Source organism: Oryctolagus cuniculus, chromosome 1 (assembly GCF_051225735.1).
Source record: "Oryctolagus cuniculus isolate XC-2025 breed Fujian yellow rabbit chromosome 1, ASM5122573v1, whole genome shotgun sequence".
Lineage (NCBI taxonomy): Eukaryota > Metazoa > Chordata > Mammalia > Lagomorpha > Leporidae > Oryctolagus > Oryctolagus cuniculus.
In genome coordinates this window covers 1,822,150-1,837,600 of record NC_142867.1, presented here as the reverse complement: position 1 = coordinate 1,837,600, position 15,451 = coordinate 1,822,150, and the positions used below count along the sequence as shown (strand labels likewise).

Here is a 15,451-nt window from a genome sequence, read left to right as displayed (position 1 = left end):
CCGACAAGCCCCCACCCCTGCCACAGAGAACAGGTCACGCCACGTCCTCCCTTGTCGGCTGCTCCAGAAACGGGGCGATGCCGCGTGCGGCCGCAGGTAACCACGGACCCGGCCACGTCCTCCACGTTTACCGCAGAGCCCACAGTAGCAGGAGGCCGACTGCATGCCCACTCCATTTGGTGACCTCCACTGGTCGGCGACAGCCTGTGGCACACAGCCGCAGACACAGGGCTTTCTGTCCTGGACAGGAGCCAGCTGCCCCCGTGGGAAGCAGGGGTCCGACCTCTCGGTCTCCGAGCCTCCCCCGTCCCCGGGCGGTGCCTGCCTCGTCCTGACGGAACAGCCGCTTGTGCTCACAGCTCTAGGGCCCCTTCCTCAGCCCTAGGGCCGTGTGGCAGACACGGAGCACAGACCACAGGCGGAGGCTGTGCGGGATCTCAGGCCCTCGACTGGCCACGCTGAAAGCAAAAGGAGCTGGTGGAACGAACCCCCCCCCCCCCAACCGGAGACCAGCACGACCCTGCTCGGACGACACCGCTCGCTGCCTCGCCCAACCCAGGTCACGCTTCACGCACACCGGCAGTGCTCCCCAGCCACACGTTCTGCACGCGGCGTGAGCCAGGCGTGACTGCTTACCTGGACCCCACACCTCACACCCTGCCTCGTTCCCCAGCTGACCCGGGGTCACGGCTTCTCCCCAACACGTGTGCCAGGATCTCAGTTCCTTGCCAGCCTGCACGTGAGGCTGCGACATCTCAGCCTGAAAGACGACCCGCAGACTCCAGCGCCACCCGTGACCCCTGGGTTGGTTTCCGCTCTCTGCGCTGTGGCGTCTCAGCCATGGCGGGCGTCAGTGTGGGGCACGCAGTCCCCAGCAGTGAGTCCACCGTCCTCTGTAGCAGCTGCCACGTGTCAGCTGCAGTCCCCAAACCTCCACCCACAGGCGATGCGGAGGCCATCAAAGGGTCTCTCAGCAGGAGGAGGACGAGTCCCGCCTCCAGTGACCAGGGAGGAACCTGACTCGGGGAAGGACAGAGTGGCCCTCCGTCCCGGTCAGGCCAGGCTCCAAGGGCTGCCAGGGAGCCCGTGTACCTGCGGCCCTGACCGCTTCTGGATGCGGCCCCGCACAGGACACAGCCCGGGGCACGGAGCCCACCACCGGGTCTCAGGCCCTCTCAGCCAGGACCCTCCAAAGGTTCGGTCTCTACCCCAAAGGCTGCAAGCCTCATTTTAGGCATTTCATCATTCTGATCAGAAATGAAAGGACCCAGACTTCCCTGCAAGAAACGACAGGCAGAGCTCGACAGCACGGCCTCGGGCACTCCCACTGCTCTCTCGCCCGCTGCGGTGCAAGACAACCTCACAGCCCAGAAGACAGCACGGACGGGGGGACTGGGGCGGGTGCAGGCGGAAACCAAGCCCCGGAGGCGGCACAAAGACCACAGCTGTGGGTGCAGCCACCTGAGTGGACGGTCAGCAGGCGGGGGCCGCGGAGCAGGTGGAGGTGAGGTGAGGGCAGTCCCCGCGCACGGCCTGACCCTCACCACACCTGTGGGGGGCACAGCCAACCTGAAGCCAGCACCCACACCACCCAAGTTCCCACAAACCCCGGGAGAGCTCTGGCTGAGCAGACGGTGGCCAATGAGGCTCCCTGGCACACCTGCCCCTGGGACCGCAGCACCAACACGGAGGCAGGAGGACGGGGCCCTGTCCCCTCATGGCGGGAGCAAGCATGGGAGGCCCAGAGGCCTTGCATACAACCCAGTGTCACACCTGTGTGGCAGATGGGCCAGCACCGCCTCCCAGGGCGGCGAGGTGGAACCCGACAGTCCCGTGTCCTGGCTGTGCTAGAGGGCAGAGAGGTTCTGCCATGACATAAGCCCGCCTGCTCCAGTGACCGCCGCACACAGCAGGTGCACGTGGGGAGTGTGGGACAGCCGTCGGCCACCACGTGACACTGACCAGAGCCCTGGAGCCCAGGCACTCGTGCCAGTGCAGGGTGGGTTCTAGTCCCCCTGCTGGGGGCTCCAGGACGTTGTCCGGCTTAGATGCCCAGGCCGAGCAGCCAGAGCTCACACTTCCAGACGCTCCCGGGAACGGGCTACGAGATGCACCGAGGCATGCTGGGACCCCAAGTCCCGGCTCCACAGGGAGAACAGCAGCAGGGCCTGGCCCACGGCGCCCTCTCAGGAGGCAGAGGGCACTCTGCCGGTGAACCCAGGGCCTCGCCAAGATCCTGGCACAGCCAGTCCTCAGGAGCCAGCACACCCATGTGCTGATGCGGAAACACCAGCACCAACGAGATGGCGGCACGGGAGGCAGAGCCACAGCCCAGGCACTGCTGCCCCGCCCCGCTGTGCCAGCTTTCCCACCTGGGAGGAGGCGGGAGGACACGGCCGTGACGGCCTCGCGTGGCTCGGCAGGGGCACGGCAGAGCCGAGGCCGCGTGCTGCTGCTGCAGGGGCCAGCCCACCTAGCAGCCCCCTCCTTCAGCCAGGAGGGCAGAGGTGTTCCCCACAGGCACCGCAGAATGCGCTTGGAAATAAAGATTCTAAGGACAAAGCGTTTTAAGCTTCCTGCTGAGGGTACGGAGCCAAGGACAGGCTGCCAGCAGCACACCTGAGCCTGTGCACCCATTTCCTGAGGCCAAGGGGGCAGCCAGGTGTAGCCGCCCCCGCCCAGTGCCATCCGTGCCCACCGCAGAGAGGCCCGCACTAGCGCGTCTCCCAGGGCCCCCAGAAGACGCGGCTGCCACAGGAGGGAGCCGCAGTCCCCGGGAGACGGAGCTCCCGGCGGCCCCAGCCGCACACCGCACACCGGCGGGCGGGTGCCACCCAGGGCCGGCCTGGCCGTGCGCCCCACAAGCTCTGGGCCCGATCACCGTGCTGAGAGCCCAGAATGTGCAAAGAGTATCCGCGAGTGTGAAAATACCAAGAGGCAGGGAGAACAAGGGCTCACGAGCACCAGCAGGGGGTGCCAGGCCAGGCTGCCCAACGGTCAGCTCTGGGGATCCGCAGCGGCGTGCCTGCGAACCCCTTGCCCAGCCACCCTCCAGCAGCTCGGAGAGGACAAAGCAGGGCTGGGAGCAGACAGCTCTGCCCCTGGGTGCACGGCCTGAGTGTCTCGGGGCACCGCGGGTGGCGGAGACCAACAGAGCCCACGGCGGGGACCTCACGGGGGCTGCTCAGGGCCCCCAGTCCCCCCTGGCCACGGCGGGGATCTCACAGGGGCTGCTCAGGGCCCCCAGCCCCTGCTGGCCACGGCGGAGATCTCACGGGGGCTGCTCAGGGCCCTCAGCCCCCCCTGGCCACTGAGCTTCCACCAGGACCCTGGCATTTGTCAGAGGTCCCCCAGCTCACCAGGCCAGCTCTGAGGACAGGTGTTCCTCGAGAGGGACTTTGAGAAGCCTGCCCAGACTCTGCGTGGCCGCACTCGGAGCAAACGGGGCCAGCTGCCTCCGGCACGCACGGGGTCCCGAGCGCCGGCCGGACCTGAGCTTCCCGACAGAGGAACCAGACACACTGTTCTGGCAACGTGTGGGAGGGAGGGGGTCAGGGTGGTCAAAGAAGAGAGGAGCAGAGGAGGAGACCCCGGCGAGTGCAGACGAGGCAGCTGTCTGTCCCAGAGCCCATTTTACAAGATCTCTGCCGCCTCTTCTCCACCACTGGGCTGCGGGCTCAGCTCCGGCGGTGAGCGCACTGGGCACTGGGCTGCGGGCTCAGCTCCGGCGGTGAGGGCACTGGGCACTGGGCTGCGGGCTCAGCTCCGGCGGTGAGGGCACTGGGCTCTGGGCTGCGGGCTCAGCTCCGGCGGTGAGGGCACTGGGCTGCGGGCTCAGTTCCGGCGGTGAGGCTGCTGCTCCCATCCTGCCCAGGCCGTGTGGGAAGCACTGCGCCGTGCATCTTCTCGTCCAGTGACCAGCACTCAGCTCTCCCCATGCAAGGCGCTGCCTGAGCAGCCTCCCTCCGAGGGCAGCTCGTGCTGCGGCCCTGGCTTGGGGCTCTCAGCTTCTCGAGCAGGACACACGTCAGTTCACACGCAGTGTTCACACGCAGTGTTCACACCCAGTGTTCACACGCAGTGTTCAGTTCTGTGTGGCCCCGGGTGGCAGCCAGAGCTGCACCTGCCCCACCGCAGGCCCGGGAGGGACGCAGCTCGGCTCCACCTCCCCACTCCCGGAGCCAGCACCCTGGCAGCGCCCTCACTGCTGCAGGCCTGGGCGCCTACCAGCAGGACCTGACCAGAGAAGGGGCCGCCTCGGGAAAAGCCCGCGAGGCAGGTTCACGTTAGAAGCTTCAAGATGACAGGCAGCTGGGCCCGGGCTACCCGCAGTCCCTGTGTGCTGGATGGCACCCTCTCCGTTCCTCCCCGGCTGGGTTTCCCACACTGCCCGTCCACGACAGCCCACCCCACTCCCACAGCACAGCCCAAGGGCTCCCAGAGGCCGTCTCCAGGCGGGCGTGTGGCACAGCAGCTAAGAAGCCGGCTGGGCGCCCACACCCCGCAGGGAGCTTGGTTTGAGTCCCAGCTCTGCTTCCAATTCCAGCTCCCTATGCACCCTGGGAGGCAGCCGGTGACAGCTCAAGTCCCTGGGTCTGCGCTACCCACAGGGAGACCAGATCGAGTTTCTGGCTCCCAGCTTTGGACTGGCCCGGCCCCAACTCTTGCAGGCATTTGGGAAGTGAACCAATGGACAGATCTTTCCTTCTCTTTCCTGCCTTTCAAACGTGATTAGTTGATTGACTGTTTTAATGCTCAGTCCCATTCGGAAGCTGGGTGCGATGCACTGGGGGCAGGACAGGAAAGCACAGGTGACGCGCGGCACAAGGAGCTCGGCACGTGGCCCCCGCCCACCCCACAGTGGACGTCACACACTGAGGGGCAGTCTCTCTAGGCCTCCTGCTTGGAAAGAATCAAGACGCCAAGCTAAGGCGCCCATCCACCGGGAATAATCACGGCCACGAAGAGACGTCCCGTGGCCTCCAACACTGCCGGCCTGGGAGAGCAGCTCTCTCTGCCTTCTCACCGGCTGCCCGCCACAGGCCTGCTCCCCGGCTCCCCGGGCGGCCCTCCAGGCTCACGGCAGTGCTGGCACTGCAGAGTGAAGCAGAGATTCTGTGACCTGTGTGGCCGTCAGGTCTGCAGTTCACGGTGCTCCCGGCACAGTCCAGAAGGAGTCCAGGCGCAAAGACCGGCCGGGGCAGTCACTCCCTCACCACTGCCCTGAGAAGACGCCCAGGGGCTGGGCGTGGGCAGCCTCTACGCACCCTCAACGCGGGCCCGGGGACTCTTCCCCCACCAGAGGGGCCCCACCTGGGCACACGGCCGTTCCAAAGCGAGGGTCTTCCCGAGGGTCCCCGTGGTGAGGAGGGCCTGTCCACCTTGCCCTGACCCCCACGCCAGGACTGGCTCTACGGAACCTCGAGGGGAGCGCAGACTAAGGAAAACTCGAGGCTGGAGGAGGTGCGTGCAGGGAAGGGGCCACCCCCCCAGGAGTCAGGGGACAGAGGAAAGGGGCTGGACCCGGGGAGCCCGCGGGGGCCCGTTCCTGGCACGAGGGCAGGCTCCTCAGGGGTGCAGAGAGGGGTGGCTGTGCTGGCAGAGGCCTGCCACGCCGGGCTGGGCACAGAAGCCAGCTCACCCCACCGGGCGTGGAACGGCGGCAGAGCTCTGCTTGGGGACCTCAGCGTGATGGCCAGCGGTGCACCTACTGCACGGGGGCGGCAGGCGGCTGAGAGGGGGAGTCGGCTACAACACTCAGAAGCCAGCGTGTCAACGAGAACCAAACCAGGGCTGGCGGGAGGGCGGGGCTGCAGCAGGCTCTCTCTGCTTGGCACCGCCTCCTCAGGACCCCTCCAGCAGACAGACCCCCGACCTGGCAGCCAAAGTACCGTGCACCGAGCCTGGGTGCTCGGCGCTGCTGCTCCCCACGGAGGCCCAAGGTGGCCTTGGGCCAGGTCTGGGAGCTGCTGCAGCCGGCAGCAGTTGGTGGCTGGGTTAAACGTACTACAGGGCTCCACCGTAGGTTCAGCCCACCACAGGCACAAAGTACTTAGCAAGCAAACTGCGCTTGCGCTGAGACCGCACCCATCCCTAAACACACCATGACAACCGTGCCCGCGCTGCACACTTGGGGGGGGGGGGGATGTCAGCTGTCTCACTTGAGGGGCTGGAGCACCTGCAGGGTTTGGTACCTGCGGGGGTCTACAAACCAACCCCCCAAGAATACAAAGGGACAGGTTTCATGTGTGTATGTCTGTGTGTGTGTGTGTCTGTGTGTGTGTTTTTTAAGATTTTTATTTGTTTGAAAGAGTCACAGAGATAAAGGGAGAAATAGAGAAAGAGAGAACCTTCCACTCCCCCAGCTGGCCACAATGGCCAGGGCTGGGCCAGTCCAAAGCCAGGAGCCAGGAACACCCGGGTCTCCCACACGGGTGCAGGGGCCCAAGCACTGAGGCCATCCTCTGCTGCTCTCCCAGGCCACAGCAGGGAGCTGGATGGGAAGTGGAGCAGCCGGGACAGGAACCAGCACCCACATGGGATGCCGGCACTGCAGACAGTGGCTTTACCAGCTATGCCTCAAAGCCAGCCCCATAAAGGGACAATTTTAAATTATGATCATCCCAATGTAAGATTATGTGGTGTTTTGTTTATTTTATGGTTTTTTGCAACAAAAACTTGGTTTTCAGTGAAACTCACACACACTGTCATAGGACAGCTGTCACCCTGAGTGAGCAAGGCACCCCTTCCTGCCCCGGTGCCACCACCTGCCCTCCACACGTGCCGGCGCTCTGCTGCGTGTTCGGGCACGGCTGTGGCTGGACCTGCAGTCTCTGACCCGGGTGGGCTCCCCGGGCTCTGCTGAATTTGGAATGACCCACAAGCAGTAGAGACCCATCAGAAGTGCCAACAAAGACCATCACTGACCACACCGAAAAGCCAGCCTGCGAGTCCAGCGGCAGCCCTTCTGCCCCGCGTGGCATCTGGGGGCGGCCCCGAGGGGCTGCGAGCCACCTGCAGACCCGATACCACAGCTCACCACGAGTGTCCTGGCTCACCTCGGTCAAAAGCCGGCTTGGGAGGAGAGAGCAGGCACCCAGGAGCTGAGCCTAGAGTGTCTCCCACCAGTGGACAGGCCTTACCCTGCACAGGGGACACAGGCCGGATGCACCAGGCCAGGGCCACACACAACCAGATCCACGCAGACAAGCCGTGCTCACACCAGAGGCTCACAACCCACGCCAGAACCAATTTTGCCTCCTGGGCTCCCTCCCAGGCCTGCCCTCTCCGTAGCGCAGAGACCCATCCCAGAAAAGCAGAGCCGGGAGCTCCAACAGGTGCACACGACGCGGGCCAGACTCCAGGGCGGCAGCCCAGCAGTGCTCCCCGAGGGGCAGGCCCAGCCCGCCGCGACCAGCCCTGACACCCAGGGCACAGTGGCAAGACGAGTCCCCTGACCTCGAGAAGGTCAGCACAGGGACAGGACGGCCGCTGCTGCTGCCCAGCCTCTGCCCCCCCCCCCCAACAAGAGCACATCCAGCACGACTCTCTGAACAGACGGGCAGACCAGGGTACACCGAGGGCTCGTCAGGGCACCCACAACTGCGGGGAGGAGCTGAGCAGCCCCGCAGCCCAGGAGGTGCACCCACTGCTGGCGACAGAGACCTCCAGGGGACCCTGGGTCCACGTGCAGCGGGACCACGATGGCTCGTGGCCTGGGCACCCTGCCAACCACCCCCTCCTTTTCCTCTTGAGCCTCCACGTTTATTTTTATTTCAATTGTTTCTACTTCCGTGTTCCCAGGCACTGCTACGGCACTGCACTGAACACCAGTGGGTGTGCCCCAGCCACGAGAAATCCTGTGCAGAAAGAAAAACAAACACCACGAAGGCGAAGAATGGGAGGCACCCCTGCCAAGAGAGCCGGGAGCGGCACCCACCCCTGCAACAGCAGGAGGCCAGGACCCCCGCCCGCACGGCTGCCAGTGCCCTCTCGGTGCCTGGGGGCTGACCAGGGGCCAGGCTCCCCCACAGCAGGCAGTCCCCCAGGCGCGTCAGACTGAGCCTTAGGGCCAGACACGAGGCAGCGGGCTGTGAGGGAGCCACTGCCAGCGCGAGGCAGGAATGCGGGGTCACAGGAATGTGGACGTGGGCGCCCTGTAAGGGGGACGTCACCCGCACCTTCCCACGCCAGACGAGCGGGCCGGCACCAGCTGCTCCCAAGGGCACAGCCTGGCAGAGCCCACCAGCTCTGAGAAGGTGCGGCAGGCAGCCCACCCCCACGCTGCTGGCTCTTCCAGGACACTGGGAAGAAGCCCAGTGCGCAGCAGGGACAGGACGGGGGTAGCACTTGGTGGTGGCCGCATGAGGACAAAGCTGGAGGCAGGAGCCCCTGGGCAGGGGGCTCCGGCCTCGGATGCGCCTCAGTGGGAACGCAGGCCAAGCTCCCCCCCCCCGCCGCCCACAGAGGCCCTGGGCACTTGTAGCAGGCTCACACCTGCTGCTCTCCTGCCAGCCTCGAGGACCTGTGCCAGGATGCTCCATGGCTGCTATAAAAACAGCGTGGGGCCGGGGGTGCCCAGGCGCCCACCACCACCACCACTGTCCCGGAGAGCAGGGGGTCGCAATGCGATGCTGCCCCAGGCCCCAGAGACCACCCGAGGCTCCCGGAACCACGGCGGGCGCCCGGGGCCTATCAGGCAAGCGCGTGGCCGGGTGCGCGCGCCTCTCCTGGCCCACAGCCCTCTGCGTGCTGCGCTCTCCAAGGCCCCGTCCGCTCCCCGCACCACCAGCCTGAGAACCTGTGCAAGGCGGGAACTGTGGCTTCCCCACCGGGAGGGGGCCCTTCACCCCAGCACCGGACGGGCTCAGGGCAGTGGGGGCCCACAGTGGGGACCCTGCACCCGTGGCTGGCCATCAGAAAAGGGTGGGTTCACGGCAGCACCACCCAGGATTACAAAACGTGCACACAATCCAAACACCTGTCGGCTGGTGAAGAGGCCCGCGGCAGGAATGGCGGTCCCACGTGGTTCTCACCTGGCAGTCACAGCGTGGAAGTGTCGACGCAGGCGACGGGCGGACTCGGTGTGAGCCAGCCACCAGAGACCGTGTGTCACTGCCAGGCCCACACACCAGACGCCGCAGACAGGAGTGACGGCACCCGCCGCAACCACACGCGAGGCTTCCTCGGGGAAGACGGCAAAGCTCTAACGACTGACTGTGCCGATGGCCGCCTGGCCCTGTAATCCTACTAAAATCACTGAACTCCACACTCAGATCCTGCGGACGTCACGGTGTGGGCGCAGCACCTCCACGAGCCCATTTAATCAGTCTAGAGACTCAGTCCGGGGCCTCACGCGCTGATGAGCCAGGCGCTCATCAAGCAGCCACCAAGCCCCCCAGTCCCCGCGCAGAGGCGGGGCCCGGAGCACAAGTTCCCGAAGGCAGCTCCAGGCGGGCCGGGAAGCCCAGCGTCCAGCTTCAGCTGCACCGACTCTGTGCCCAGCGCCCACCCTGTGGAAGCCCCCGGCCCACGGCTCGGGGAGCACCGGGGAGCCCATGGCCAGCCTGTCCCAGCAAACCTCACCCCGCGGGCCCCACCCAGGGCGGCGGCGGCAGGGCCGGCTGCCTCCTATCAGCCAGAGCGGAGGACGTGCGCGCCTGCTCTCCTGGGGCCCCAGGTGCTCGCGGGCTCCTGGCCGCGCTTCCTCCCGGACAAATGTGAGCTGCCCTCGTGTCTCAGACCGACCGACGCCGGGCCGGCACGGGGTCCTCCTCAGCGGCCACGTCTCCCTGGGGTCGGCTCGCTTGTGCTGCAGCGCGACGCCCTGTGACCTGCTGTGCAAGCAGCGGGAGCGACCTTTTTCGAGTTATAAACCGCTCTTTCTAAGAAAAACACAGGGAGAAAAAGTCTAATTAGCTACTTCAAAAGCAAGCGCAACGCCACGCCACGGAGAGGAGAGGAGCGGAGCGGAGGGGAGGGAGCGGAGCCGGCCCAGGGCCACACCCAATCCAGAAAAGCCCCAGCAGCCAGCGCCCGGCACCAAGTCCCGACGTGCACCAAGTCCCGACGTGCACGGCTTTGTTCTGGCTTCCCAAGCAGGCTTCCCGGCAGGGCCTCCCTGCCCTGCTGAGGGCAAGGCGCTCCCCACACCAGGCAGACGTGGCCTTCCACGCGCGCGGCCACGGACCGCTCTGCCGGGCGGCAAAGAGGGCGCGGAGCCCACCTAGCCACAGGAGGTAAACTAGGTCAGAGGCCCTTCAAAAACACCCTTAAAACCCAGGAACGCTACACTCCGCGCACGCTGCCGGGGGAGCCCGGATAGGCCCGAACCAACACAAACATCAAGAAGCAGTCGACGATGACCCCCAGCCCCTGCTCTTCTGGACAGAGACCCAGTTAGGGGATCACGGGCGGCCTCCAGCCCTGGGGGCAGGGGTCGGCGTGTCACTCCCACGACCCGAGCTGAGCCGAGGACCAGCGTGGGAGGGGCTGTGGGCCTGCTCTCCTTCCAGCTTCTTGCTTCCAGAGAGGCCGGCTCAACACAGAGCAGGCCGAGGGCAGGGGCACGGCAGACCCAGACCGCTCAGCCCACGTCCCGGACGGCAGAGGAGCACTGGCAACTGCCCACCAGGTGGGAGAAGCCAAACTAGGCCCACGTTTAGGGAACTGCTACAAACGCGAGATTCACGCGCAAGCCAGGCAATGCCAGCGCACGGACACCCTCCCTCGGGCCTCAGCCCCTCTGACCGCCCACAGGGGCCCCCAGGCCCTCTCTGCAGGAACACCTGTTACCAGAGCCAGGCCCCCCGCAGCCTCCCCGCTCACGGCCTCGGCCAGTTTAAGCTGGCCGCCTGCTGGCCCGTTTCCTTTCGGACACAAGCATAAAGCCAGGCTCCCGGGCTCGGAAAACACAGCCAGCTGATGGAGCCGGACTTCCCCCAGGCCAGGGGGCCTCTGACGGAGCCCCCGCGGCGGCTGCAGAAAGCAGGGGAGCCCCGGGCCGCGGGGCGGGCAGCCGGCGCTGCCCCCACTCCACTGCGCACAGCGGGGCGCCCCGAGTACCGCCGTTTCCCCCCGCGCCGGGGCCAGCAGGGTGCGGCGCCCATCCAGGGGCTCGCAGCTCCCGGGCAGCGGGAAGCCGGACGAGCCTGCGCCCCCAGGGGCCACCCCGACAGCGGCACCCAGCACCCTGCCCCCCCTCCCGGGACCGGCTGCTCCCCGGTTCCCGCCGGGCCCGGATGTGCGAGCACCGGCGCCTGGGTGGACGCGCCTGCCCCTCTCGCCGCTCCGGGCTGAAGAGTAAACAGGCGCATCCCCGTGCCGCCCTGCCGGCCACGCCCCGGGCCGGCGCCCGTGTCCGCGGCTCTCCGGGCGCTCGCTGGCCCCGGGGGCGGCGGGGTCCGCGGACCGCGGGGCGCCTCGGCCCTCGCTGAAGGGGCGACCCCGCCGCGTCCGGGACGCCGGACCGGGAGCGAGTCCCCGCGGCGGCCCCGGGGCAGCGCGGCCTCCTGCGCACACACCGCGGGCGCCCGCGCGACCTGGGGACCCCCGCGCCGGACCCCGCGCCTCCCGGACCCCGGCCCGCCCTGCACCCCGCCGCGCGCGGACCCCGGCCCGCCCTGGACCCCGCCGCTCCCGGACCCCGCCGCCTGCCCGACCCGGGCGGCCGCGGCCCCGACTCACCCCATGAGCCAGTCCATGGCTGCGCGGACCCCGCGGACCCCGCCGCCGCCGCCGCCGCCGCCGCCGCCGCCGCCGCCCGACTCGCTCGGCCTCAGCCCCGGCGGCGGCCGGAAGTAAACACGCGCCGCCCGCCCGCTCCCACGCGCCGCCGGAAGTGACGCCAAGCCTGCTGGGACTCGTAGTCCCGGCGGCCCCCGCGGCCACGCCCCGCCCGGAGCGGCTGCGCGCGGTTCGGGCCTGGGTGCCGGCGGTCCGGGCTGCCTCCGGTCCCCGGCTGTCCCCGGCCCGGGGTGTCCACGCGGGGCCCAGGACTGAACCTCCACCCCCGGGGCTGCGCCCCGCACTCCTGGCTGCCCCGCATCACCTCACGTCCCGCCTGGTGCCCAGGCCTGGAGTGACCCTCACGCCCCCCGAGACGCCGGCCTGGCCGCCGTCCCTGGACCCCTTGGCCCGACCCGCGGCGGGCGCTCAGGGATTGCGGGCTGGGCTCCCGAGCCGAGGGCGCCCCGCACATCAGGGCCACCGCTGCTGCGCTCCCGGGCGTCCCGGAACGCGGCTGCGGTCCGCAGAGAGGCCGGAGCTGCCCGGGCCTCAAGAGCTGGGACCTGCTGGGTCCCTGAGCGCCTGCGAGGGCCCCCAGCGCTGTCCGTCACCCGCCTCGCTCTGCACGCCGGGGGTCGGGCCCGGGGCGGGGGGCTGTTCCTGCTCCCTGGCGGCCCTCGCCGCACCTTGCAGGCACCGACCACAGCCACCCTGGAAAAAACGGGAGAGCCCAAGGCAGGCAGGGAAGAACTCTCTCCTCCGTCAAATGCCACGTCCACAGCTGCCCCCGTGGCCGTCCCCATTCGGTGCGCGCCCGCCTCCTTCCCGCCAGCCATCAGCGGGCTCCACCTGTGCCTCCCCGTGGTGCCACCTGCCCGGCAGTGCCCGCTGCCGGGCCCCTAGACCCAGCTGTCCAGGCGGGGCTTCGGGCGACCCCAGCTTCCGTCCAAATCCGTCCTGCCCCATCCCAAGTCCCCCTGGTGGTCCCTCGGTCACTGGTGGAGTGACTTGGACGACTCCGTTTCCCTTTCACGGCAATGGTAATACCACCTTGGAGCTAACCTGCCCCAGGAAACCCTGGAGGAGGTGTCAGGCTGGAGGAGCAGCCCGTGCTGGGGCTAGCACTGGTCCCTCAGTGAGAGTGCCCGCTGGCCACCCCCACCCGTGGCTCCATGTCCCCTGCACCCGTGGGCTTGTGGCCGACCGGACCTGGGGCCCGCGTCTCGAAGAAGCCCGAGGCTGTGCCGGTGCTCCCAACCCCTGAGTCCTCCTGCCGGAGCTCGCCGTCTCCATCCTGCCCCGGACCTGGAGAGCCGGTGCCCACGTGGGACGCTGGCACTGCAGGCAGCGGCTTCACCAGCTACGCCACAGCGCCGGCCCCTGCCTTTCCTTCTTTCTATTCCTCCCTTCCTTGACAAACAAGTATCAAGTACCGGCTACGCCACAGGAACTAAAAAGTGCCCAGGAAACAACAGCACACGGAAGTCTGCTCTGCGCTGGTTCGAGTCCCAGCTGTTCCACTTCCCACCCAGCTCCTTGCTGACGGCCTGGGAAAGCAGTGGAAGACAGCCCAAGTGCTTGGGCCCCTGCACCTGCCTGGGAGACCCGGAAGAAGCTCCTGGCTCCTGGCTTTAGCCTGGCCCAGCCCGGCTATTGCAGCCTTTTGGGGGAGTGAATCAGCGGATGGAAGACCTTGCTCTGTCCCTCCCTCTCTCTATAGCTCTGCCTCTCAAGTAAATAAATCATTAAGAAGTCTGCTGGGCAGCCCTACAGGTGGGTAGCTGTAGACAATCAACAGGAAAAAATTAACATCCTTATCAGAGAGTGAGCCCCGGGCGCTCTGCTTCCAATCCAGCTCCCTGCTAACGCAGGTGCACCTACGTGGGAGACCCGGCTGGGGCTCCTGGCTCCTGGCCCAGGCAGGCCCAGCTGTCGCAGGCCTTTGGGGAACAAACCGGAAGATGGAAGATCTCTCCCTGTCACTCTACCTTCCAAATAAATAAATCTTTAAACAAACCACGTTAGAAAGTAATTTTTCTGGTGAAGAATGCAGCCAAGGAGAGGTGGAGTTGGTCTGGCGCCCCTCAGGGAGGTGTGTGGAGGTCCTGCAGGATGAGGGGGTGGGCTGCGGGCCCAGCAGGACCCCCGTCCCCGTGGAAAGGGAAGACACAGGCTGAGGATGTGCTGGTGAGCCCCACAGGTTAGTGACACCCGCTCAGCCCTTGTGACTCCCAAAGGTCGAACGGCCAATGCCTCCTGCCTTCAGCCACCCGGCGGGTGGCCCCTGCACGGCGGCCACGTCCCCTTGGCTGGGCTCCTGCCTCAGCCCAGCATCCCGGGGCTGAGGGTCGGTTCCCGGTCAGCCAGCCACAGCGTCCCCTCCCCGCCCTGGTGCCTGCTGTCGCAGGCCTTGGTGGGGGCGGCCTCGTGACACGCACTCTCCCACACTCGGGAGCCAGGGACAATGGCCCCCTCTCACTGCGTGCTTGGGACGGTCCCAAGTGAGGCCAAGGGCAGCAGCAGCCACAGCACCAAGCTGTGGCCTCTGGGTCCCTGCTGCCCCCAAGGGGCAGTGCTGGCTCTGTCTCCCAGAAGGCGGGGCCTGAGGTGGGGACCACGGAAAGCCACTCCCCGGGGCGCCGGGTGGTCAATGCCCGCTTCCTCCACCCCCACGAAAAAAAATTTATTTATTTTTTAAAATTAAAAAGATAACTTTGGGTCTTAGCTGCCAGAAAGTTCAGGTTAGACCTCTGGGATCTGAAATCCTTTAAAAAAAATTTGACTGATTGATTGATTTGAAAGGCAGATTTACAGAGAGAGAGATCTTCCATACCCTGGTTCATTCCCCAGATACCCACAAGAGCTGAGGCTGGGCCGGGCTGAAGCCAGGAGCCAGGAACTCTGGCTGGGTCTCCCACGTGGTGGGAGCTCTCCCGCCACCATCTGCTGCCTCCCAGGTGCGTGAGCAGGAAGCTGGGAAACAAAGCAGCAGGGACTCGAACCAGGCACTCGGACAGCAGACAGGGACCGTGCGTGGATTCCAGAACTACCTATCTGTTCCCAAGTCCCTGACCCCCCACACCACTGTGTCCCCCAAGGGCTCTTTTCCTCGGGGCCTTGAGCACAGGGCTGGGCGGTCACCCACCAGAGCAGGCTGGGGAGTGGTCTTCTGGCCCACCAGGCACCCCCTCTGCAGAAGGCAGGAAACCCTGAGTGGTGCGTGGGCTTAGCTCTCAGCGGGGGGCCTGGCGCTCCTGGAGTAACCCTGGCTGGGGGCGGGGACGCGGGATGCTAATCGCGGGTATGGCCCGGATCACCCCACCACGGCTCTTTGCCCGGGGGCTGCTGTTCTGGGGAGGAACTATGGGCATCAGGAGAGAGCTGGCACCTGCTACATGCATGACCCCTGTGTCCTCCTCCCTAGTCTCTCCTGCTCCCACGCCCGAGATGTCAGCTGTCACTCAGTGGCCGAGGTCTGGGTAGGCCTGTTGAGGTCTCAGGTAGCGCAGCTGGGTTCTCACAGGGCCCTGGAGGACCGTGCCCCTCCCCGATGGTCCCTGGTGTGTCTCAGCTCCCTGTCCAGAGTGCCTTCTTCTATGAGGACACCAGTGGCCAGATGGGGGTCCACCCGGATCTGGCTCGACCCCACCCCTGCTTGGTTCCACCACAGAGGCTCTGCTGCCAAATCAGGTCATGTTCCCTGGTTCCAGGGGTCAGCCACCTT

General features: G+C 66.7%; 1 protein-coding gene across 3 annotated transcripts in view; it reads right to left on the bottom strand.

The window, feature by feature from the left end:
- MOB2 (MOB kinase activator 2) overlaps positions 1 to 11,823 on the bottom strand; it is a 33,874-nt gene extending 22,051 nt beyond the window's left edge. For 2 of the 3 annotated variants that reach the window (XM_051841369.3, XM_089311991.1), the window contains exon 1: positions 11,686 to 11,823. In XM_051841369.3, the coding sequence (XP_051697329.3) occupies positions 11,686 to 11,702 (17 nt within the window). In that variant the 5' untranslated portion in view covers positions 11,703 to 11,823. Of the gene's footprint in view, positions 1 to 9,035; positions 9,544 to 11,685 lie in introns of those variants that run through there. The other variant, XM_089311956.1, reaches the window with a different exon arrangement.
- Between the last annotated feature and the right edge of the window lie 3,628 nt (positions 11,824 to 15,451).